The sequence below is a fragment of the Corythoichthys intestinalis genome, chromosome 14 (assembly GCF_030265065.1).
Source record: "Corythoichthys intestinalis isolate RoL2023-P3 chromosome 14, ASM3026506v1, whole genome shotgun sequence".
In the NCBI taxonomy this organism is placed as follows: domain Eukaryota; kingdom Metazoa; phylum Chordata; class Actinopteri; order Syngnathiformes; family Syngnathidae; genus Corythoichthys; species Corythoichthys intestinalis.
Genome location: NC_080408.1, coordinates 44,393,165 through 44,418,481, shown reverse-complemented (window position 1 = coordinate 44,418,481; position 25,317 = coordinate 44,393,165). Strand labels below are relative to the sequence as shown.

At 39.3% G+C, this 25,317-nt stretch overlaps 1 protein-coding gene across 4 annotated transcripts in view; it reads left to right on the top strand.

The window, feature by feature from the left end:
- The window catches only part of eif2b3 (eukaryotic translation initiation factor 2B, subunit 3 gamma), a 70,560-nt gene that overhangs the window by 43,044 nt on the left and 2,199 nt on the right, over positions 1–25,317 (top strand). For all 4 annotated transcript variants that reach the window (XM_057858257.1, XM_057858258.1, XM_057858254.1 and 1 more), the window contains 4 exons: positions 893–1,083; positions 1,169–1,234; positions 1,411–1,559; positions 11,117–11,220. In XM_057858257.1, coding sequence (XP_057714240.1) covers positions 893–1,083; positions 1,169–1,234; positions 1,411–1,559; positions 11,117–11,220 — 510 coding nt within the window. The remainder of the gene's footprint in view (positions 1–892; positions 1,084–1,168; positions 1,235–1,410; positions 1,560–11,116; positions 11,221–25,317) is intronic.

Here is a 25,317-nt window from a genome sequence, read left to right as displayed (position 1 = left end):
TTTATGGCTGGGTTGAAACAAAAGCGTTTGCGCGACGTCTGTAAACGGGGGTTTCCAGGGTAAAACGAACAAATTAAAAATAATTTGGGGGCTTTTTGCTCCATTAATCTGCTATGGCAGCATATAGATATGTTCTATCAAACTCAACAGTTCTTTTGGGTCAAAATACAGCAGTTTATTTTAAAGAGCAGAAACTGTTTTTTCAGCCTTGTCTGTGTTTTCCGCCATCTATATTTTTACAAATCAATCATTAACTTGTGAGCAAGAATAAGTGTCATTGGGTGACTTTCTTGAGATTCAGTTCTTTATGTGAATGACGATAGAGCCTTATCCATTGCGTGCATTTGGCGAGCCTTCTTTTGGGCTTTGAAAAAGTCACAAATTCCTCCCCCCAATCTTTCAGGGTATCTGGTGTCAAAGTTACAGGTACCCCAGGCACCGCAATAAACCATCGGGAGTTTGCTATTTTAAAGTTGGAAAAAAGATGTTTTAAGGCCCAACCACACATTTTCCCTGTGCAACTCTACGGCTAGGTGTCAAACTTTTGTGATTTGGGGGCGTGGTTCTGCAATAGAGTTTGTATATCATTAGTGCTGGGTCTTGTTGGTTTTCTGAGACCACTGCACCTACTGGTAACTTGTTTGCCATGTAGAAATAATGAAATGTACTGAAAACCTGGATTCATTGGGTTAGTGACATTGGACTACTATTATTTTGAACACTACTTTATGTGTATGGTGAATTGTCTGATGGTTGGCGCTAACTCGCAATTTTTTTCAAGACCTAGCAACTGCTTCAGCACTTGTTGATCATAACATTTACTCCATCAAATTCTTTAAATTGTTTTTCAACAATTAGCACTAATGGCTGATTCTCCTGTCCCTCTTCCTAGAGCTTCTAATTTCATCACGCGACAACTCTCTCCTCCAATTGGCTCTGGAGCGCTCCTGCTGGAATGACCATCAGGGGGACATGAACGAGGCATACCATGGGGGTAAGCTTCGCTGCTACGTTCACATCATGGAACAGGGCCTCTGTTTCCGCGTCAATACGCTTGCCGCCTACATCGAGGCGAATCGCCTGGTAAGGCTCTAGGCTCTCCAGTGATAAGATAACAATTTCTCATGTCCTTGATTAATCACTCTCATTTTTTTTTTTTTTTTGCAAGGTTCCCAAGCTTTTGTGCGAAGAGCCAGCAGTCCACCCATCTGCTGTCATTTCAGAAAGATGTCAGGTTTGTGTCAGCGGTTGTTTCAACATTTTGTCTCGTGTTGCCTGGTCAGTTGAAGTTGTGCTAATTGTCTCCATATGGTCAGATGATCTCAGATTTTATATTAGATGTTGATGAGGAGTTCACATGTGTGAGTGAGTGACTATGAGTAATGTCTCTGTGCTCTGTCATCTGCTCAGATGGGATCCGACAGCATGATTGGGGCTCTTTGTCAAATCGCGGATAAGACTTCAATAAAAAGGTCCACTATCGGAAGCTCCACCAGCGTAAAGGAGAAGGTCAGAGTGACCAACTCAATCATCATGCATGGCGTTACCATTGAAGAAGGGTGAGAATACAATTCATACTCTTTTTTTTTTTTTTTTTTTTTTTTTTACTTTGAAGTGAGCTCAAAAATACACGCGGAGAAAGAATTCTTCCTTCAAGGCATGTTTATGCTCATGTCTTAATAATAACCTCAAAGACTGCGCAAGATTTCGTTGGTACATGCTTACTTTGTTTAATACTGATTGCAAATGTTTTTTCTTCTTGTGAAGACACTGTTAACACCCAAAACGTTTAATTATGTGGTTGTTTTCCACGTGTGGTATTTTGATTCCCTTTTTGTCAGTCATTCCCTCTGTTTGTAGCTGTAAAATCGTGAATGCATACCAGCATTCTAATTAACATTTGTTAATGTCACTGTTACCAAGCTGTAATAATAAATTAATAATAGCAACACATTTATCTATAGTGTGTTTTCAGCTAAAGTACTGTAGAGCCCTATCAAACCAAGTACAGGTACATATACTGTAAACATCAAAAGTGATTCTAGCTAGAGATGTCGATCGATCGAGTCCGATCACGTCATTTTCAAAGTATCGGAATCGGCAAAAAAACATCGGCCATGCCTTTTTTTTAATATATATATATTTTTTTTTTATTAAATCTTTTTCTAATTGTATTTAACGTTACAGACATAATATGTTACACTCATCCAGAGTCTTTAGTTTAGGCTTAAGGTAGGGTTATCAAATTTATCCCGATAATGGCGGTAATTAATTTTTTAAAAAATGTATCACGTTAAAATCTTTAGCGCAATTAATGCATGCGTTGCACGACCCACTCACGCATTGTCGCGCTCAATCTGTAATGGCGCCGTTTTACCTATATAGAGAGATGAAAGGCAGCGTACAATGATTAGAGTGACCTTTGGAGCCTTTTTTTAATAGGCTAAAGCCTTACAATCCCTCTCCCTATGATTAGAAATATCATGGGAAACAATGTGGGGAAGCAAGGTAGCAATTGATTCTTTTTTTTAACACCTCATGTTGTTTCCCAACGCAGAGAAGATATATCAATTGGTAGCACTACGCACAGTCGTGGTTCCACTTCCCATCATGCATTTGGGTTGAATGGCTGCAGTATCATTTACTGAAAGCTCAACAAATACACTAGATGGCAATATTTAGTCACAATATACAAAGTCACAAGTCTTTCTATCCGTGGATCCCTCTTACAGAAAGAATGTTAATAATGTAAATGCCATCATGAGGATTTATTGTCATAATAAACAAATACAGTACTTATGTACTGTATGTTGAATCTATATATTCGAGTTTTATTCATTTTTTTCTTAATGCATTGCCAAAATGTATATGATCGGGAAAAATTATCGGGAATGAATGGAATTGAATCGGGAGCAAAAAAAAAAGCAATCGGATCGGGAAATATCGGGGTCGGCAGATACTCAAACTAAAACAATCGGGATCGGATCGGGAGCCAAAAAACATGATCGGAACAACCCTAATTCTAGCCCCAAATCAATTTGAATATGATTCCACATTCTTGGCACACATGTCTTGGGTTTCATAAGGTTGGATTGGGAGCATTGGTGCGTACCATTTTCATATCACTCCAGAGACTTTTGATCTGACAGGGCCACTAAAGGACATTCATAGTTTCCCTGAACTGTCATGTCTGTGTGCTTAGGTTTTTTGTCGTATTGGAAGGTGAGCCATTGCTTCAGTCTGAGGTCCTGAGAAATCTGGACCTGGCTTTCATCCAGGATGTCTCTGTATATTTCTTCATTTTCTTTCCCTCAACGCAATTTTTTTGTTTCAGTTTCTCCCATTGAAAGACAACTCTACATGTTGCTTTCACCACCCTGCTTTACTGTACGAATGGTATTTGTCAGGTGATGAACAGTGTCTGGGAAGCTTTCACGCAAGGGAGTTCATCTTAGTCTTGTCCAACCAGAGGATTTTATTTCTCTGTATGCTCTGAAAGCCCTTCAGATGGCTTTTACTAATGGATGGCTTTCTTTTTGCCACTCTACCATTAGGCCTGATTGGTGGGCTGCTGTAAAAAAGGTTGTTCTCCTCTCCCACAGCTGGATATCTTGGTCACATCCCTGACTGCCACCTCCTTACTGATTGCTCAGTTTAGATGGGAAACGAAACCACAAACCAACTCTCTAAAAAGTCCTGGTGTATCAGTAATTCTTCCATTTAGATATGATGGAGGCTACTGCACTCACTAGAACCTTCAAAGCAGCAAAAAATATCTGTACATTTTCATATGTGGTTTACATAGAGGGTTTACAGACATTTCCTTTTACTTCATACCTAGAACATTATAATGGGGTCACGAGTATGAAGATACCTAACACATGCACTTACAGTATCTACCACGAATGTCTGCGACCAAATGCTTGCGGACTAACGTTGCTGACTGACCTTAGAAGCGATTTGCGGACAAATCCGTTATGTTTTTAATGATTGACCAATCACCGAACCCCAATTGATCGGTGCACCCGATGCAACTACTGATTCAATGCTCTTGTCACCTTTCAATTGCTACATATCTTACCATTCAATGTAAAGAAATCAACTGTTTCCAATTCGAATATGTGTCAATGTTGTCTGGGTGTATGTGTGTGCGTTAAGTCAGATGCTTTGTAAATGGGAGGTGTCGCAGGTTTTGTTTTCCACGCTCCAAGGGGTCGAACAAGGCGCACTAGGCCCACAATGTGCCTATTGGTGTGCGACCAGCCAGAGGCCAGCTCCAAACAAACACAGAGCTGCTGAAGTGAAGCACACAACATCCCAATATCTCATTTGACCGCTAATTTACTTGGCCACACCAGGTTTCCCACTGCTTATGGAATTTGCAGAACACTATAAACCCTTGTTACTCTACACAGTAAAATCCTGCGCCATTTAGGAAATGAGGGGATGGAAGCCTGCCGAGCAAATCTGAAAACACTTTGGGCTTTAAGATACGAGAGGGTTTTATCTCTGCAGATGGGGGATGCATATCTTCAAAGATATGAACGCGCCTACATTTTAAAAGATTAAATAGATTAAAATTTCAATCGATATATCGGCTGGCTGATACATCGGGCGAATTTATGGACTTGTTTCAAGATCGGCCATCAGCCAAAATATAGCAAATATAATAGGATACCTGTTATGTCTACTTATTGGGTAAGGATTTTTCTTATAAAGGTAGGCAGATATACAGGTAGTACCCGGGTTACGAACGAGTTCCGTTCCTACGCTGGCAACGTAACCCGAATTTCCGCGTAGGTCGGAATTAATCCTTTAAATACCCCTAGATCTCAAAATAACTATCCAAAACCACGTATTATTCAACATATTGTTGTGTACTTTATTGTATTCGTCATATATGTTATATACAATAATTATTACATGTGTAATAGTTACTTATACATATTAGTACTGATATGTTGTGATTATTAGGATCACTGCAACTATTATTATTATCTATGTAATCATTATGATGAATATAGTTGTCCTATAAATGTTTTGTTGTCATCATTGATGCCATCACTGTTATCATGGCTGTTGTTGCCATCGTTGTCATTATTGTTGTGGCCATAACTGTCATTTTCATCGTTGGTGTTGTCACTATTGCTCTAATCTTTATGAACAATTCTTTGAGTAAAATAGAATGCCGGTGCTGATGGCGATAGTTAAATGGTTGTACATGTCTATATAGATGAAAACTAGCATGCAAACAAGTTTATATGTCTACACATTCAATAGAACTTGGAGTATAGGGCTGGCAAGGGTGAGTTCTGATGCTGGAGGCTAACCCCTTGGCACAGGTTCCCAAATCTTGTCTTTTAATCCACAGCTAGGACACGTAGCAATGAGTGGTCCTGTTACCTGGGGTTTTTTCCCTCTGGCAGCAGATCCATAAGTAACATTGGATAATGAATAATACACATTTCAACAATTACCACCATGAGCACCAGTAAAGCTGTTATTGCATATATTATGAATTTTGAATGTACAATCAATATATGGGGACGGCGGTGATGATGACCATGATGGCGGTGGTAGTGATGGCAGTGGTGATAGTGTGGTGATGATGACGTTATTGGGAAGTGACTGTATTCACATTGAATTTTTGGGGAGTGAATTGGGGGTGGAACCCAAAAAAGCTCGGCTTCTTCCCACTCCTTTTCGAGATACGTATGTATGTATTTATTATTTTTTGTTATAATCAACATTACTGTTATTATTGTTATTTGTTTCCCCCTACTCTTGTTGTTTTTGTTATTACTGCTCAAAGTAAATCAATCGCTCAATGTTCATTCAGTTTCCAAGCCGCTTACTCTCACGGGGGTCACGGGGATGCTGGAGCCTATCCCAGCTAACTATGGGAAGTAAGCGGGGTACTCACTGAATCGGTTGCCAGACTATCGCAGGGCACAAGGAGATGACCAACCATTCACGCATACACTCACACGTATGGACAATTTGGAGTTTTCAATCAGCCTGCCATGCATGTTTTTGGGATCTGCGAGGAAACCGGAGTACCCGGAGAAAACCCACGCAGGCACGGGGAGAACCCTTGATCTCAGAACTGTGAGGCGGACATGCTGACCACTCGACCACCGCGCCGCCATTATTTGTCATATTAATACTGTAAAAAAAAAAATAAGATAATGTACTTACCATCGATGCTGCGAGGTGTTACTGTTAAGCACCTTTTAGACATACGCTGATGACATGGACATTTACGGGGTCACATCCTAGTATAATATCCGGGATTTAACCGGGACGCGGCATGTATGAAAGCAGCCGATTAATTCCTGGATCACAGCGCGATGGCTGATGACGTAAATATCGTGGCGGGCCAAACGTCATTTTCTTTCTTCACATTAAGACGAAAATCTGTAAATAAACGTCGAAATTATCAAAATTAGATATCGACCGAAATCGGTTTTTCAGGACTGATACTGATTATTAGTAGTTAGAGGGGCCGATAACAGATTTTTGGAGCCGATATTCATTTGCAGTAAAAGTGTAAAAATTGGCATGAAAAAAATAATAATGCAAACACTGAACTTAATTGAAATGCCTAAAGCATGTTTGTTGAATTACACAAATAGGAAATGATAGCTCAGAAGTTCCTGAATTTCCTATACTCAGAAATATCTCCTGAAAAAGTCCTGATGACCGCGTCTAAGTATCCTTGAGCAAGATACTAAACCCTGGTGCGTCACCAATAGGTAGATGAGGATATAGTGTGAAGCGCTCTGAGGGCCTTAAAAGGTGGAAAGTTGCAATACAAGTGTAACTCCATTTACCATTACCATTTAACCAATTAGAGGACGGGTGAATAGTAGTGAAAAAGAGAGGTGCGGCTACATCTGAACCGAAATAACCCATTTTTAAATACATTTTTTCATTTCGGCCGGTCGGATTAAAAAAAAGAAAGAAAAGAAAATGGGCCGATACCGATATATGTCCAATCTGCAAATATTGGCGCCGATAATCGGCCCAGTCGATAATCTCTTATCAAAACGGCAACTGGAAAGATTGCAAAATTAATCTGAAAACATAAAGAAATTAAATTGCTACAGGGTCTTAGAGCAGAGGAAAAGACAGTCCATCGTCTATCGTTGGAAATGTGTTGTTTATTTTGTTGCAAATGCTGATTAAAAATGACATAAGGTCCAAGTTATAAAATCCCGTCCCCCACCCTCCCCGCACAGAAAGCGCTGAGTTGCCAACAGGGTACAGGTCTGAAAGTGTCCAACCCGAGTGAATCCCGGTACATCTCCCCATGTCTGAAAGCCATGACACGGGTAAATCCGGAGTCACATTACATGGGAGTTTAGTGGGATATATAAGTCCAAAAGGGGCATTAGGCGACATCAGGAAAAAAAAGGAAAAAAAAAAAACACTAGAGACAAAATGGCGGACGAGACTCCAGCATCGTAAAGTCAAAATCACGTAAGCCGGGTACGTCGTAACCCACGGACTCCCTGTATTTGGCTGGCTGATATATCGGCCGATAAATTGATTTTTTTCCATGATCGGCCAATATCAGCCAATATATAGCCGATATAACAGGATAACTGTTATGTTCACTGTTTGGGTGATGATCTTTGTTAATTTTGATTTTACCCCACCTATTGGCCAGTGTTACAAAAGGTAGTAGCAGAGTGTAAAGGTAGAAGAAGAAATATCAAATCTATACATTTATATAATGAGTGTTTCCTTTCATAATCATCTTGCTTTGAAACAAAAAGTTCATCGGCCTCAAATATCAGCTTTAGACATTGGGAATCGGCGAAGAAAAATAATAACATTTGTATCGGCCTTTGAAAACCCATATCTGTCAACCTCTAATGATGTTACAACTTAAATGAAACAGTTTTTTTCTCTATTGAGTATTTTGTTGTTGTTGTTGTTGTTTTATACCTTGTTGCTTGGAGCATTTAGACTTTATTTTCATATTTACACTTTTAATATTACCCCTTTATCATAACGTTTGCAACTTTTTCTTCACGATATTATGACTTTATTCTTGCTGCATTACAACTTTTCTCTGATACTTACCTTTTTTCCAGTTATCTAGTACTCAGAATTTCTTAAAAACAAATCCCAATAACATAGGTCCTTCATTCACACATCATTAAAAAAACGTCCTGCCATAATGTTCTGTCTCTTTCCAGCAATATTCACTTTATGGAAATATGCCTTAATATCATGACACTTTTATTGTACTACTAAAAAATCTTAATGAAAAATTATGACTTTTTTTTTAATTAATATTTGCTCTTTTCGGTCCAATAACTTTACTTTTAACCAAAACAGAAGGGAAAGAACCATGGCTCTTCACCTTTCTACAAAATTGGATTGGCTCTTTTTTGGCCTCTACAAACATTCGGTTCAGTAGTTTTTGCATAATCTTAATCGCAAACAACCAAGCACAACAAAAACCTTCTTTGCCGAGGTAATGAGTGAATCAAATCACGCTGGGATCATCTGCGATGCCGCACATATTTCACTGATGTCATCATGACGCCAAGTCACTCATTCGTGCAGCTGCAACAAGAAAGTGCTTGTACTGAAAGAAGCAAGAATCTACTGTAGAATTAACATGTAGATTAATCAGCTCTCCGTTCTGGTGGAAAGAGATTCATCTTGGCCTGGAGTCTGGATCTTTAATGCACTTATTCAAAGGGTCCGCTTCTTTTCTTTCTCTCTTTTCTCTTCACGAGGCCTCAACGCGATCTCCCTCGTGTCCCTCCATCTTTCTGCAGCGCTTCTTAAAACCTCTCGAGGACCCCAGCCAGCCAACGTGGGGACCCTCATCGAGGCCACGTAGGCACATGCACAAAGGCATGAATGAGCGCGAGAGAGAGCGAGATGAGAAAGAAAGTGCCAAAGCAAGCTCGACTCCGGGGAGAAAATTGCAATTCTTTCCTTTCTTTCGTTAGGGACATAAGAAGGAAGGAGAAAGAAGGAAAGAAAGGAAGAAAGAGCCAGTATGAGCGGATTAGCAGACCCTGGCCATGTCGGCGAAACCCCTCGCATTTCTGGTTTCTTTGTTTGGAGCTGACCAGAGCTTGTTGACAAAGCGCTGCGTGTTTGGGAAGGGGGATAGTAGGGGTCAACTTTACAGGGGGGTGGAACAGGAGGTGGGGGTTGATGTGTGTGTGTGTGTGTGTGTGTGTGTGTGTGTGTGTGTGTGTGTGTGTGTGTGTGTGTGTGTGTGTGTGTGTGTGTGTGTGTGTGTGTGTGTGTGTGTGTGTGTGAGAGAAAGAGGATGGGGTGGTCATGGCAAGGAGGAGCCCTGGTGTTCGTAATTAGTGGTGTTTCAGCTTTGAAACTTCTTTGGTGGTCTCTCGTTCCCCGTCTCTCGCTAGTGTTACAAAACTGGGATTCTTGTAATCTCCCATCACCAACTACCACCACCTCCATGGCAGTCACTGAAACGCACACTAACACACACGCTCTTGCGCTCTTTCCTGGCTTAACCACCTGAATGAAACGTGCCAATACAAACCTGTCTGTTTGGGAGCTACAGAGGGCCAAGTGTGTGTGCGTCACTGTGCCGGGCAAGACCAACATGTGTTCACCACTAGTCTCCCCAAGCTACTGAAGCACGTACACACACATTCTCCATCCCAAACGTTTCACACACACATAGACAGCCTCCATGTTCAGCCACACAAGACCGTCTGTATGTCCTCTCCCAAAAATTTTATGGCTATGGTTTGGCTGAAAGCAAGCATGCGCGCTGGGTCAGCAACGCCAACTTAGGTGGGAGCTACAGCCCCCGCTAGGTCCTAAAACACAGCAGCGCATATGCCCGCTCTTGTTGTTCTTTAATATAAATGCTAATGTCGTGTCATTAGACAGAGTAGGGATTCTTGATATTGAACCTTTCAGAGCAGGTGGACGGTGTGAACAGATCTGATGTTACACTCACCTCTGACATGGCACAATATCAATTTCGTTGCCTGGTGGAAAGCTGTGGTCGCACTGGACCGCTCCCAATGTGACTGCCTGGAACTCTGTGTACGTGGGCACGTGTACACACGTTTTTGGAGGAATTAACGAGAACAAATCTTCTTCGGGCGCTTAAGAGAGTAAAGTGAGGAAATCATGGTTTTGACATGACTGGACCCAAGTGAAAAAACCCTTTAACTCCTAACTTCGTTTGTCAAACTCAGTCTTCTGAGGAGTCCAAATGTTGGGAAATACATCAAACACCAATGAGCTCTACAGAAGGAACTTAATTCTTAATAGGGTGGTGTTACTATGGGTAATGGGTAATTGATTAGTTACTGTGGCGCCTCCAAGTACAAGTGATCCAACTAAGGGTTTTTCAAAATGCAAATTTCAAGACTTTTTTCTTTGCTTTGATTTGTGAGCAGAAATTCTACATTTAACGCACAGAAAAAGCATCAGTTAAGTAAAGAGTAAACAACACTTCAAAACCAAGGCTACGTGCTGTTTAATGCCACTCCTAGTTGAAGTTTACTGCCAAATTCAACACAAAACAAAGACAATTACATTTCTGTATTTTAAACAACCACATTTTTTGTGTTTTTGCCTTCCACTAGCTCAATGCTAAAACACTGTACATGGCTAACAGATAGCATTGATAGTTGCATCTTTATAAAACTCTAGCTAACCGATGTTTAAACCCAGTGAAACAACATGAACATATAATGACTCACATGCATGTTTTCTATACCTTCTTTGAATAACAATTAATAATTCTTGACTAAATCTTTTACAGTAGTTGTAAAAATGGTCTTTTGTTGCCATGACTGTATTATAGTGCCCCCAGTGGCCAAGTTGCACCACTCGCAGGACTCACAATGAATTAAACATGATGCACAAAATCTTTAACTGTTTACAGTCTTTTTAAATACTTAGTTTCTATACTAACATACAGTCATAATCATAGAGGACAACATGCAAACTCCACTCAGTAAATTCGGCGCCCGGGATTAAATCCTTGATCTCGGCATGCTAGCTAGTCAGGCACCGTGCCGTTGTTACCTGATGTTAAAAAAAACAAAAACACCTGAAAAAAGATATGAACATCTTAACTGCTGTTTTCCAGGTGCAACATTCAGGGCAGCGTGATCTGTAGCAACGCTGTGATTGGCCGTGGCTCGGACCTCAAATACTGCCTGGTGGGAAGCGGTCAACGAATTGAACCCGGAGGTGAGCAACCATTGTTAGATATTAAAAACACACATCCCACCAAAAAATGCAATGTTATTGTTCACAAAGTTTTAAATCAAAACAATTTCTGGCCTGTATTTTAACAGACAGTTTTTATTTTTAACAATGATTTAAAATGCTTAAATTTTTACCAACCTGTAGTAAATGGTTCTATTTTTCTTTTTTCTTTAAAGCACATTGTATCTGTAGTAGAGCTGTCCCGACTAGTCAATGTAGTCGACGTCATCGATGACGTGAATGCGTCGACGAGCACAACATCCCGTCGATGGTTAATGAAGGGTTGAAAAGAAAATATGCTTGGAAAGTTGAGAATGTCAGACGCTCGGTATCCAAGCAGGGAATGCGGCACAAAGCCAAAAAAGCGCACCAGTGTGGCCAAAACATTGACTTATTTCAATGAAACAAAGGAGGGTACACTGTGTGTGCTGTCTCTTCAATGCCAAGCTTGGCTGCACGTCGGCCGTGAATGACCACCTAAAGCGCCGTCACCCAGTTGTAATTTTGGAAGACGACAGCAGACAACAAGCTCGCAGATCCGAAGTCCATCTAACTAACGAACAACATGTTTTATTGAAGTTGCTAAGCCTGTCGCGATATGCAATGCGTCCATTTATCACACGGTAAATAAAAATGACGGCGGTAATTTTCACGGCTGTGTTTTATAGGCGTGTGCGTGCGTGCATACATAATTTTTGCGTGCTTGTTGATGGCATATGAGACTCCAGTTCCTTTCACAGATGCTTATTGGTCGTCAACATGCCGTAGAATTAAAGTTCAGACATACAAAATAAGGAAACACATCTACGTATATTAAACACTGTAAACGTTAGCATTGCTACGTTGAGGCTAATGAGGAAAAAAGACAACCTACTTTAGCCTGCTATAAAACATTGGCAGTCTTCTCCAAAACGCAAACTTGCGGTTAAAAGGTGACACTTCAAACATGAATGATCACTGGTTAACAGCATTTGCAAACGAAAAAATGAAAAAGAGAAAAAAAAAATCTATTACTGACACCACATGCAATGACGAAAGTGCTAATTTACGGAGTGTAAAGCTTACTGTTTAGCGAACGGTGAGCATTTCAAAATAAAAGCACGTCATGTTCGTAACATAAATAACGATTTCTGGAGTTAATCCCACACCCACATACTTCAGAATTCAAATTCTACAGTAAGAATAGCTTTATAATGACACCCTTTATGAAAAATCTGATTGGCAATGAGTAATTATTATAATTATTATATATAGTAGTTATTATAATAATAATGCTAGATTTTATTTTATTTTTTTTTAGATTTTTTTTAATCCTGTTGGAAAGGCGAAGTCAGTATTCTGAATGTTTACATTCCATTCTTTTGCACTAGTTAATGCTATGAGCATTTGACCTCAATGTTTATTTGTGATTTTTTTATTATTATTTATGTGTTTATTTATACTTTAATAAAGAATTTAAGTGTACCAAAATGTTTTGGTGAATTAATAAGCATCAACAAAAATTTCCTAAATTTGTTTAAAAAATAAAAAATAATTAAAAAAAAAATAAAAATTTGATTAGTCGACTAATCGTAAAAATAGTCTCCTGACTAATCGGGAGAAAATTTGTTGCTTGGGACAGCCCTAATCTATAGAGTTTCAGGTGAAGAGTCAGCGAGTGAAGGATTTACGGGTACTTTTTTCTGTATGACCAAGCGATTTTTTTTTTTTTTTTTTTTTTTTAATTTCTTAATCTTTTTGTAGCCAAAGCTATATAGGAGCTTGTGTGTGTGTGTGAGTTTCAGTGGGTGTATGTTTGTGTGCGTGTGTGTGTCACATTGATGGAGAGGTTAGAGAGCAGGGCCAAAACAGGACCACCCGGAATTCAACAGCAGCGCCCTCCAGCCACGTCCAGCGCGCACATGGACGTTTAGAGAAAGAGACGCACGCTCGGGCCACCAGACCGCCGAACCGCCTAATTGAATGAACAATGGAGCGCTTCGAGAAGCACCACTTTGACTCTTGCTGTAGTTATAATCTTCAACTAAATTTAATCTAGGTTTTGTCAATCTGTCGAAAACAATAAGGCCTTTATTACTGAGTTGAAGTAGCATTGAAAAAAAGAAATATCAGTATTCCAATATTAGTTAAACATATAAAAGTGTAACCTACTTATATACAAAGACTGGATTCCTTTGGGTGTTTTTAGAGCATCTGCAAAGTGTAGCAAATTAGATCGTGTATGTTTTGGCAGAGTTGTGACTACTGGCAAAGCACATGGTTTGCTAACATGATATCATCCAATGTTAGAAAACTGGCTTACATAATTGTAGTGCGTAAGAGGCGCTGCCAAAGTCCTGTCAGAGAAAGACAAAGCTTCATCTTTTGTCTCTTTAATGGACTGAACGTTGGTATATGCGATGAAATATTTGTTTTGGTTGCATCAAAATAGGCACACCGTGGTAAATCAAATCATTTTACACCCTAACGTTGGTCAAAATTCGTAAAGGAAAGATGGTAAGTGCTGGAGAAAGAAGCTGCTAGATCAGTCGGTGATATGGATGAAAAGAGGAAAGGTGAACTGGTTGGTTCTTGGAAAGAAAGGGCAAAGGATCAGAGGTTAAAGGAATAGGAACAGGCAATAAAAAGGAAGGACAAATCATGGTAACTTCAAAGAATGGTTGACAGTATTGAATGACTTGGTAGAGAAGAAGAATTGATGGTTACATTCATTAACATATAGAAAAGTTTAACTTTATGTGTTGCAGTAATGTCGTCAGACGAGTGAAGGCTGCTGAAGACATTACACTATCAGTACTTTTAAAGCTTTGAGAAGGAAAGGACCACCCATACTGTCTGACACACACACCTCTACACAAACACACAGACACACTGCTGTCAGTTGTTGATATTAATGCATACACAAGTCCTTCTATGCTGTGCGCTTTGAAAATGCACACAAATAGAAGATGTGTTTTGTATAAATCTACCTTGCCAGTAATGGCCATCAGTAAGCTGTATTTTGTGTGTCGATGTGTGGGGGTCCACCTGCTGTTTTGTGGAAAACTGAAAAATTGAAAAAACTTTAGGCCCAAAGCAAACATTGATATAGTTTATAGGTAGGCATGTGCTGGTATGAGATTCTGACGGTATGATAACCTTAAACCAAAATATCACGGTATTGCAATTACAGCTCTTAAAATATGTTACTTTGAGATATCTGGGTAAAAAAAAGAAAAACTTTTTTCCATTGAACAGGACTTTTAATTTTCAAAACATATTAGCAAATTGGAACATAAGTATAATGTTAAGTTAAAACAAATTTTAAAAAATTACAAAATACTCTAAGTCAAATTAAAATGAAATCCAGTCCATTTGGTGAGCCTAAGCGTACAGCCACAGCTCAACATGATTGCCATCAGAACAAAATTAATTGAATTATTTTCCATAAAAAGCACGTATGTATGACTCGTATCATGTTTACATTATACGCACACACACACACACACACACACACGCTTTCTCAACACAGACTGTTGCCAGAGAGAAACAAACACCACATGTTTGACCACCGCTAGACACACTAAACACGCTGGAGTTACAGTAACTCTCGTAAATGGTGGGAAACGTTCATGACAGTGTTTATTAACCTTAAATTTTGTATTAATCCGTAATCATATTGAAGGTATTGCCTCCTCGGCAGTCACCCTCCGCAAAAATGTTTTACATGTCCATTGGCCCTCCTCTAAGCCGCAGCCGTCTGTAACTTTTCTGGAAGTCGAAATATTCCCATACCAGCGATTTCGTTTTATTCGATGGGGGAAAAAGTTCAGGAGTTTCACCTCCTTCAACCATCGTGTAGCACAGCTGACTCACTGGCACTGAACAACAACCAATGGGGAAGGGTTGAGCCTTGCAGCTGCAAGCGAGGAATTTCTCCAAGCATTTTGGGGACATAAAAAATAGGTAATACTGTAGGGACAGTATGACGGAAAACTTTAGCGGAATTAGAAACCTTGACGTTTTCATACCACGGTATACCTTGAAACCGGTAATCGGCACATGTCTAGTTTGGGGTAAGCTTTGAACTATAGCTATAGTGGTGGCTTAAGATCCAAGTGTACTGATTTACCAGTTTTGATATACAAACCGCTGAGTTTTACCTTTTTATTTGCTTTGCGGCCGCATCTGTATTGTGGCATTGCCAGTTGAAGTTTTACTAATGGTGTTTTTGAAAATTTGTATTTTATTATTTTTTCCAAATTATTAATCAAGATAAGGTTGTGAAAATTAAATTTTCTGTTCAAATGTGAATATTTAAAAAATAAAAAATACTTTTTTTTTATAGTTTCCTTGAAAAGTGATTGTTTTTCAGATACATGGATTGACACGATTGATACATTTGCAAAATAACGTCTCATAATACTACAACTAAGTGAGTCTCTTATAGTAGTTGTGAAACTCTTTGTAGTTTCTGTCCGCATGACTATTACGCTCATAATAAAAATCATGATGAATAAACTGTAATTCTATATATTATTTAGATTTTTTATAGAGTACTATTCTCTTTATTACTAAACATATCACATTACTAAAAAAAAATCAACACTGACAAAAAAATTGTACTCACTACACATAATGCAAAGAATGGACCAACCAATGTCACAGAAAAAAAAAAAAAAAAAACTCTAAATGGAAGCACTGGTTTGTAAAGGTACCATTGCATATACAGTGTTGGCCAAAAGTATTGGCACCCCTGCAATTCTGTCAGATAATGCTCAATTTCTCCCAGAAAATGATTGCAATTACAAATGCTTCAGTAGTAATATCTTTTTATTTTGCTTGGAATGAAAAAACACAAAAGAGAATTAAAAAAAAAAAAAAACACACATTAAATCATTATCATTTTACACAAAACTCCAAAAATGGGTAGGACAAAAGTACTGGCACCCTCAGCCTAATACTTGGTCGCACAATCTTTCGACAAAATAACTGCAAACAGCCGCTTCCGGTATCCATCAATGAGTTTCCTACAATGCTCTGCTGGAATTTTAGACCATTTTTCTTTGGCCAACTGCTCCAGGTCTCCAGATTTGAAGGGTGCCTTCTCCAAACTGCCATTTTCAGATCTCTCCGCAGGTGTTCTCTGGGATTCAGGTCTGGACTCATTGCTGGCCACGTTAGAAGTCTCCAGTGCTTTCTGACAAACCATTTTCCAGTGTTTTTTTAAGTGCATTTTGGGTCATTGTCATGCTGGAAGACCCGTGACCTCTGAAGGAGACCCAGCTTTCTCACACTGGGCCCTTCATTATGCTGCAAAATTTGTTGGTAGTCTTCAGACTTCATAATGCCATGCACACAATCAAGCAGTCCAGTGCCAAAGCAACCCCAAAGCATTAGGGAACCACCGCCATGTTTGACTGTGGGGACCGTGTTCGTTTCTTTGAAGGCCTTGTTTTTTTTCATGTTAAATCTTTGTTAGTGCCTTTTCCGAAAAAGCTCTACTTTTGTCTTATCTGACCAGAGAACATTCTTCCAAAATGTTTTTGGCATTCTCAGGTAAGTTTTGGCAAACTACAGCCAGGCTTTTTTGTGTCTGGGTCAGAAGTGAGGTCTTCCTGGGTGTCCTACCATAGAGTCCCCTTTCATTCAGACGCCGACGGATAATACGGGTTGACACTGTTGTACCCTCGGACTGCAGAACAGCTTAAACTTGTTTGGATGTTAGTCAAGGTTTTTTTCCACCATCCGCACAAGCTTTCGTTAAAATCTCTCGTCAGTTTTTCTTTACACTTATTGATGACACTGCGCACGGTAGAAACAGGAACATTCAGGTTTTTGGAGATGGGCTTGTAGCTTTGAGATTGCCCATGCTTCCTCACAATTTTGCTTCTCAAGTCCTCAGACAGTTCTTTGGCCTTCTCTCTTTTCTCCATGTTCAATGTGGTACAACTTAATCCATTTTAACTGGCTGCAATTGTGATTTAGTTATTGCCACCACCTGTTGTGTGCCACAGGTAAGTAACAGGTGATGTTAATTACTCAAATTAGAGAAGCATCACATGATTTTTTAAAGGGTGCCAATACTTTTGTCCGAGTTTTATGTACTGTAAAATGATAACGATTTTTGCCATTCTCTTGTGTGTTTTTTAATTGCAAGCAAAATAAATGAAGCTATAATTACCAAAGCATGTGTAATGGCGTACCGCAAACAACACGTCACTTCCGCTCATTAATATTCATGACATTAGCTACTGTTGCTAAGTAAGGACAAGCCACCGTTTGTCCCTAATAGGAAATGAATGGAAATCGTGAACGAAGGAGATGTTTACAGAGTTAAACCTACCAATTCTCTCTGAAAATGATGTGCCTGGTGCCAAATTCACTGGCAAAGATGTGGGAGAACATAAAAATGTTCAGTTAAAGAGATGGCTTTAGTGTCGAAGGCTGAAAAAGACGAAAAAAACGAGCCGACCTAAGCATAGCTTTAGCTTTTTTATCGACGCGACTGACAATGACATTCTCCTGTTTCAACAAGCTATCCTTTACCATCAGCCCTGTCTTTCTTATATATCCTCTGGTTGTCCTACGTCTCTTACTGTTCTTGGGGGTAATTTAGTTAGCTTTGTGTAGCGATCGCAAATACTTCTCAGTGACAGCCAATGAACACTTTTAATTTTTTCATTGATAACACATCTTAATCCTATAATTTATTTACACTTCCCCCTTACTAAAGTTGTTTTATATATATATATAACAGAAACGGTAACAGTGGCAGTCAGATACCATTGTAATTCTTTTCAGGTCATTCATTGTCAGACAGAAGCAGTACGGCACAACGTTACGCAAAAAAAAAAAAAGTTAAAAATATAAAAATGGCTAACCTCTTTGTCCTCTGAAAGACCATGCCAACCCAACATATTGTTTACTGCATATGAAACGTGAATGGATTCGCCGAGCTGGTGTTAAAGTCCACGCAAGTTGATTTGGTCTTCACATTTTTTCCTCTCGAGTTTTTGGTTTCCGGAAACGTATGAAGAAAACATCCTTCATGTGTCGTAATGTCTAGAGTCTTTTCTACAAGTTCCAAAAAAGCAATGCGTGATCGGCATGTTCGTTTTTGAAAGATTACCGGAGAAAAGTAGCACTTTTTACGTTGGGTCTATGCGAGGGCGGGTCTATAATGTCCCACTTTGGCTTTACTTCCGCTTTACGATGCAACTTCACGGTCTAAAAATAGCCTGCGTGCGGTACGCCATTGCAATCAGGGAGAAATTGAGCATTATCTGACAGAATTGCGGGGTGCTAATACTTTTGGCCAGCACTGTAGGTTACAGACTAGTCATTGCAATCTCGATGTCCTACGGCCCATTTGCCTTCCCATTCACACAGCTGAGGAAAAACCCATTTGTCATGAGATTCCTTCACACTTGAAGCCGTTTGGCGTGAATGGAACATTATTCTCGTCCACCATTTGCTTTGGATCAGTCCAGATGTTGGGGCTTGGATGGAGGCGTGTACAGCAGCCGCATACAGACATACTTTAAGGCATCATCTGTTTCCTTTGCGAGGTTCAGGTAGCAGGCAGCATGAGCTAAGATGTGCCACTCAGCATCTGCTTCTGGGACTGATCTCAGATGTAGAAAGCATCTGTAGCAACAAATTAGACTTTGTATTGCATTGATGTCAGTATGATTTAAAAAATTTGTGAAGCTGGAAAACTCCCCAGTTGTCTTAGCATCATGAACATCCATGCACAGTACAATTGCTGAGCGATACTTGTATGGCCCTAAAAATTTCAACACTTGCATTAAATGCCGCTTATCCAATCGAGAAAAAAAAAATCATTTTTTTTTAGCTTGGATACCAGCATATTATTTTCAAGAGTGATTTTGGGCTGTGTATTATAAGGCAGAGCACATTAAATTTGAAATTATGGTGATGGTCATAATTCTTAGTTCACCCATGTAGGGTTTCCAACATATACAGTGCCCTCCATAATTATTGGATTTATAATAGTTTTTTTTAGCTTCTAATATATTTTTTTCTAAATAATATGGGACCTCAATGGAAAAAAAGAGAAAAATCCAACCTTCAATACAAGTGCATTTATTCAGTGGGGAAAAATACCCACATAAAGAAATAATTATTTGACATCAACTAATGTGTGTCACAATTATTAGCACCCCTGGTGTTAATACTTTGTACAACCTGCTTTTGCCAACAAAACAGCACCTAATCTTCTCCTATAATGTTTCACAAGATGGGAAAAGACAGAAAGAGGGATCTTCAGCCATTCCTCTTTGCAGAATCTCTCTAGATCATCCAGAGACCTGGGTCCTCTCCTCTGTACTCTCCTCTTCAGCTAACCCCACAGGTTTTCAATGGGGTTGAGGTCTGGGGACTGAGATGGCCATGGAAGGAACTTGATTTTGTGTCTGGTGAACCATTTCTGTGTAGATTTGGCCATATGTTTGGGGTCATTGTCTTGCTGAAAGACCCAGTGACGACCCATCTTCAGCTTTCGGGCAGAGGGCAACAGATTTTTATTTAAAATGTCTTGGTATTTCAAAACATTCATGATGCCATGCACCCTAACAAGGTTCCCAGGGCCTTTTGGAAGCGAAACAGCCCCACAGCATCACAGGATTTTTTTTCCCCCCACTGAATAAATGCACTTGTATTGAAGGTTGGATTTTTCTCTTTTTTTTTTTTTCATTAAGATCCCATATTATTTAGAAAAAAAAATATTAGAAGCTAAAAAACACATAACTATTATAAATCCAATAATTATGGAGGGCACTGTATATATGGCGGAAAACACTCAGGTGACTTGAAGTTGCACTCTGAGACCTCCAATATGGCCAAATTTCAAAATCGTCCGATATGCATGTGTGACACATCATTGGAAAGCTTAAAATCTCAATTTTCTGGGGGAAGAAATTTTTTGAACTAGAGGGCATTCTTAAAAAAATGTTTTTTAAACCGCAAAACCCTATCTGGAGGCCAGAGCATGCGAGAACAGAATTACAGACGCCATGACTTTAACGAGATATCGCGTACTTACCTTGTTTCGATCCAAAAACTCCATGTAGCATGTATCACTGAGTGTCAAGACACAGTTGTGAATGCCCAGCTTGATTTTTGGGGGGTTTAATGGGTGAAACATGGCAATATAACAAGGGTCGCGATGAAGAAATCGCAAACATCAAGGAGTGGTAGAGATTTTCTTTTTCATATATTTACTCCTTTAAATGTTTTTTTTTTTCCTTTCTTTCTTTGGATCAATTATTTATCATCTAAGATATCGGACAAAATGCGACAGTAACAAAAAAAGTACAATTAAGCGATAGTTATGAGGACGATGTCAGTGACTTTTTTACAGACGTAATTTTTTTCATTGTGACGTCATTTGTTTAAAAGTTATAAATATGCGAGAATAATTTTTTAAAGTTTTTTTTTTTTTTTTTAACGAAATATTAGACATCAATTATGATCCTAAGCTAAAAATGACAGACATTTAGAATAATAAATATAATTAATTACCTTAGTTTTATGGTTGGGTTAAAACAAAAGTGGTTGCGCGACGTCTGTAAACTTGGGTTTTCAGGGTAAAACGGACAAATTAAAAATAGTTCAAGGGCTTAATGCGCCATGAATCTGCTATGGCAGCATATAGACATATTGTTCTATCACACAAAACAGTTGTTTTGGCTTAAGATACAGCAGTTTCTTTTAAAGAGGAGTGCAAGAGCAGAAACTGCTCTTTCAGTCTTGTCTGTGTTTTCCGTCATATATATTTAATGATTTAAATGAAGTTCATGCTTTTAATTATAGTAATAACTAAGGGTGTAACGGTACATGTATTTGTATTGAACCGTTTCGGTTCGGGGTCCTCGGTTCGGAACAGAGGTGTACCGAACGAGTTTCTAACGTAATGTAACCCTTACTTTATGAGGCTGTGAGTCGATCGGGTTACAGTTTCTTTGTGTAGATTATATTTACTCTGTCTTCTCTACTATAATGAGGACAAACACGGTAGGACATTTAAGAAACATCAACGGCGCGACAACGTGGCCGCCGCGAGAACGCAGTGAAACGAGGGCGTTAAAGTCAATCAGCCAATGCACACCAGTCGCAGTGCGGCCACGTGTTAGACGCATCACCGAAGCGGCTCAACGCGATGCACGAGAACGGCAGAGTTGATTATTTGACGTGAGACGCGGCCCTCCTGCGTCAATACTACTACCGGTAGCTAGGACCGGGCTGGAAGTCACTCGTGTAAAAATACGGTGGATTCGGTCGATTTTCAAACTAATATGCAATCGTAACCTACTTTTTGAATCCATCAGATCTCTTGAGTGGTAGATCGGGGCACAGTTAACTTTGTTGATTTACTGCTGTCTTCTCTGCTATAACAATAACCAACACGGGTCTGTGTTCACTGTTCAATACAAAATCCTCCTACCACAACAAAACAAGTAGGAACTAATATTCACATAGGAACTAAAGTTATACAACATAAAATATACAATATAAATGAATACTACATCACATTTGTAAAATATAAACACATAATAAAATAAATAATGGCCCATTTAAATAAAATAAATTGAAGTGAGCTAAAACATCTGTAATTAAATAATAAATATAATCACACATCCTGCGTACACAATTAAATTTATTAATTTCTGTGTGGCGCTTTAACTTGAGAAAATCCACCAATAAAGCTTTTGAAAACCGTTCGTAAGAAAAAAAATGTTTCATTGAGGCATTGCATTTGTAAAATACATGTTAAAATCTTTGTCATTGGGATTGCGTTTCTCTTTAGCACAGGACTTCTTTTTTCTTCTTTCTTTCAGAAAGAAAGCTGACCAATATGCGGGGTCTGAAAGGCAAATTGTTGTTGGATTATCTTTAAATACCCACGACTTTTTGAGCAGAATTCTAGCTTTGTATAGGCTAATGTTCCTATTATTGAAAGCACAAAAGTGTGTAATAAACAACTAGCACATTTATATTTTTCATTTTGTTTTCTTACTGTACCGAAAATGAACCGAACCGTGACCTCAAAACCGAGGTACGTACTGAACCGAGATTTTGTGGACCGTTATACCCCTAGTAATAACAATTGCTATGCTATGTCTTTGGGTTATGAACTCCTCCAGTTTCGCTCCTATGCTGGCGACGTAACCTGAGTTTACGCATAAGTCGGATTAAACTGTAAAGGCGAAATTTACGTTAAAATACTTCATTTTAGGGATGTCCCGATCCACGTTTTTGCACTTCCGATCCGATACCGATATTGTTTTGCACTTCTGATCCGATACCGAACTATCTGAGCATGTGTTAAAGTTTAAAGTTATTTAGCCCCCTTACTTAGTTGTCAGACTCATGTTGAAAAAGGTTTTAGTACTCTTGATAACAACTAGCCAGCTGAATTAGGTGAGTTTGAATAACACACAATGGTTGGTAACAAGAAACTGACCTGTTTATTCAGTGACAAACACAAAACATTATAAATAACAAACAGAAATGGCATAGTCAGTCAGTAAAACGTGCAAATAATATTGTAAACAGTCTTAAAAAAGCAAAACACACCAACAACCTCAGTGGAAAATCCCACAAATCCCCCAAGCTATTAGATGCTTTTAATGTTTCGTGTATTAGTTACAAAAATTGTATAAAAAGCCTCTCAGGTTTAAATAAACGACTATTTCAGTATCAAGTTAACATTTTAAAACAGTAAATAAATTACTCAAGTCCCAATTCTGTATCAGCAGCTTTAAACTACATTCAAATCATTTAATTTTGCCAATCAACTGTTAAAGTTGTTAAAATTGCTCCCGTTATTCCATAATTTCCCTTCTGTCTACTTTCGACATGTGAAAGTTTTAAAACTGTTTTGAAGATAGATTCAAGTCAAGATTTTGCCGATCTAGGAGTATTTTAGATAAAAAGTTAATTAGCTTCGCTTGGAAGGTTCACAACAGCCTACTAGGGAAGTGTCCTGCTTTAAGATGGCGCTATTTACTAACGCATCTGGTTTTCAATACTTCAGTGTTGCTAACGCAGTCGAGTCTGTCATGTAGCATCTAGTTCTACATACATATGATATCTATTATCTCCAGTAAAACGACGTTGACGGAGTTTGTAGCGGGTGTCAGCAGCTGTCAGGTATTCTTGTGTTTTTTATTCAGCGGCATGAGTTGAGCTAAAGCCGTGAGTTGAGCATTGGCATTACCCGGGTCTATGACAAGTATTATGTATACTTTCGGGACGCAATGCGGTCCCGAAAGTACCGCATTGCACCGAAAGTACCGAAAGTAAATGAGAAACTGACGGCATTGCGTCCTGATGACCGCGCTGTGTATTAGTTCCGCTTTACTTGACATATTTCAATAATCGGAATTTGGATGTTTGTGAATCGTTCTCGAATCTTCCACGGCCGAATCGCTAAGGATGTAATGACGGCTGGGCATGTTGTACCGTGGTTCTAAGTGTTGGATGGTGCGTCTTTACTTACGTCAGATAATGGCTCGTCATCGAGAATGAATTCTTCGGCAATGACTCTTGTTATTCCCTGGGCTTTGGGACTGTCGAGTGCAAGTTTGTCACGCATAGCAAAAGTTTCTGCCAGTGTTAGTTGCGTAGTACCTTTCTTTTTGTCTTCAGTTTTCTTAACATACTCCCCATATTGTTTGTGGTGGTATGTCGGTTGTATTAAAACTTCTTACAGCTTTACCACTATGCTTGACTTTATTGTGGCATATGTTGCACTCTGCCTCTTCTTCTTTGTCGTCCTTTAAGGTGAAATGATCCCACACAGCTGACATTTTTACCGATGAAGTCTGTCGGTAAATTGGGAGACGGTAGTGTAAATGTAGTGTGTTGAAGGTGTGCCGTAAAATGCGGACCGGATTTTAGGGAAACCGAAGCAAAAACTGAAATGGATTATGTAAATCGGTAGGCTGGAAAACCCGGACCGGACTTTAAAAAAAAAAAAAACTGGACTGGAAGTCTGAATCGGAATTTTTCCGTGTTCCGATCCGATACCGATGCGCATTTTTTTGCCCATATCGGCATCCAATCTGATCCAAATATCGGATCGGGACATCTCTACTTCATTTTAAAAAATGTAAAATGCATTAAATAACATGCTGTACTTACCAGTATTGGTTGGAGGTTGATAGGGATTTAGGATTTCCAATTGTTTATTTGCAACCGGAAAACACAGAACACAACTATTGTAGGTCGTAGCCGACACCAATAAAACCACAACAAAATCAACTCATCCACCCCCTCTCTCACATTAATCAGACCCGTGTTGTGTTTAGTGACAGCCCAGAAAAAACAACACTCAACACAACAACGTAGCAACCTAGTACATACATGCAACCGATTTACATTACGTGAACCGGAAGTTTTTTGGTTTCGCGGACATGGACTGTTGACGACGTAAAGTCTGTGTGAACACAAAACTGCAAATGGTGACAAGCAAGGCATTTTCATTTCCATAGTAACTGATTTTCTTTTGAATGTATCGATGTGAAAAAACTGTCGACTTCACCTTTACTGTCGCACCTCCCGAACTATATTTTATGACACCTAAATCGGACATATGTCATTTCCCTTCCCCGGCTTCGGAGAATGTAAACAAACCAGAAGGCGTGACAGCTAGCCGACAGGCTAACCCAAACTGAGTGATGTTTCAAAATCTTCAAAGCGGAAAATCACACATAACTATCCTGGATTATTTGACATGACGACCCGGTTGTCTATTGTCGTCGCGGATCGGCAAACCGCCCGGCGGAGAGCAATTTACAGTTCGTTCCCCGGAGGAGGGTGGCTGGAGTTGTTGTGCAGCTAACGCTGCTGCTAATGAGCATTAGGACAGCTTTTTACATGCCTATCAATGATCAAACGTAAGTAGTCCTTCATTTAAAGGAAGTTTGTACTGTTCACTTTGTAATCGCTGGATTCGTATTTGACATAATACAAAACAAGATGTTTACTCACTTCCTCGTAAGTCCAATGGTCCCACAGTAAATATCCACGGTGAATGGGATCCTTTTGAAACTCCAAAAAGGCGCATACGCC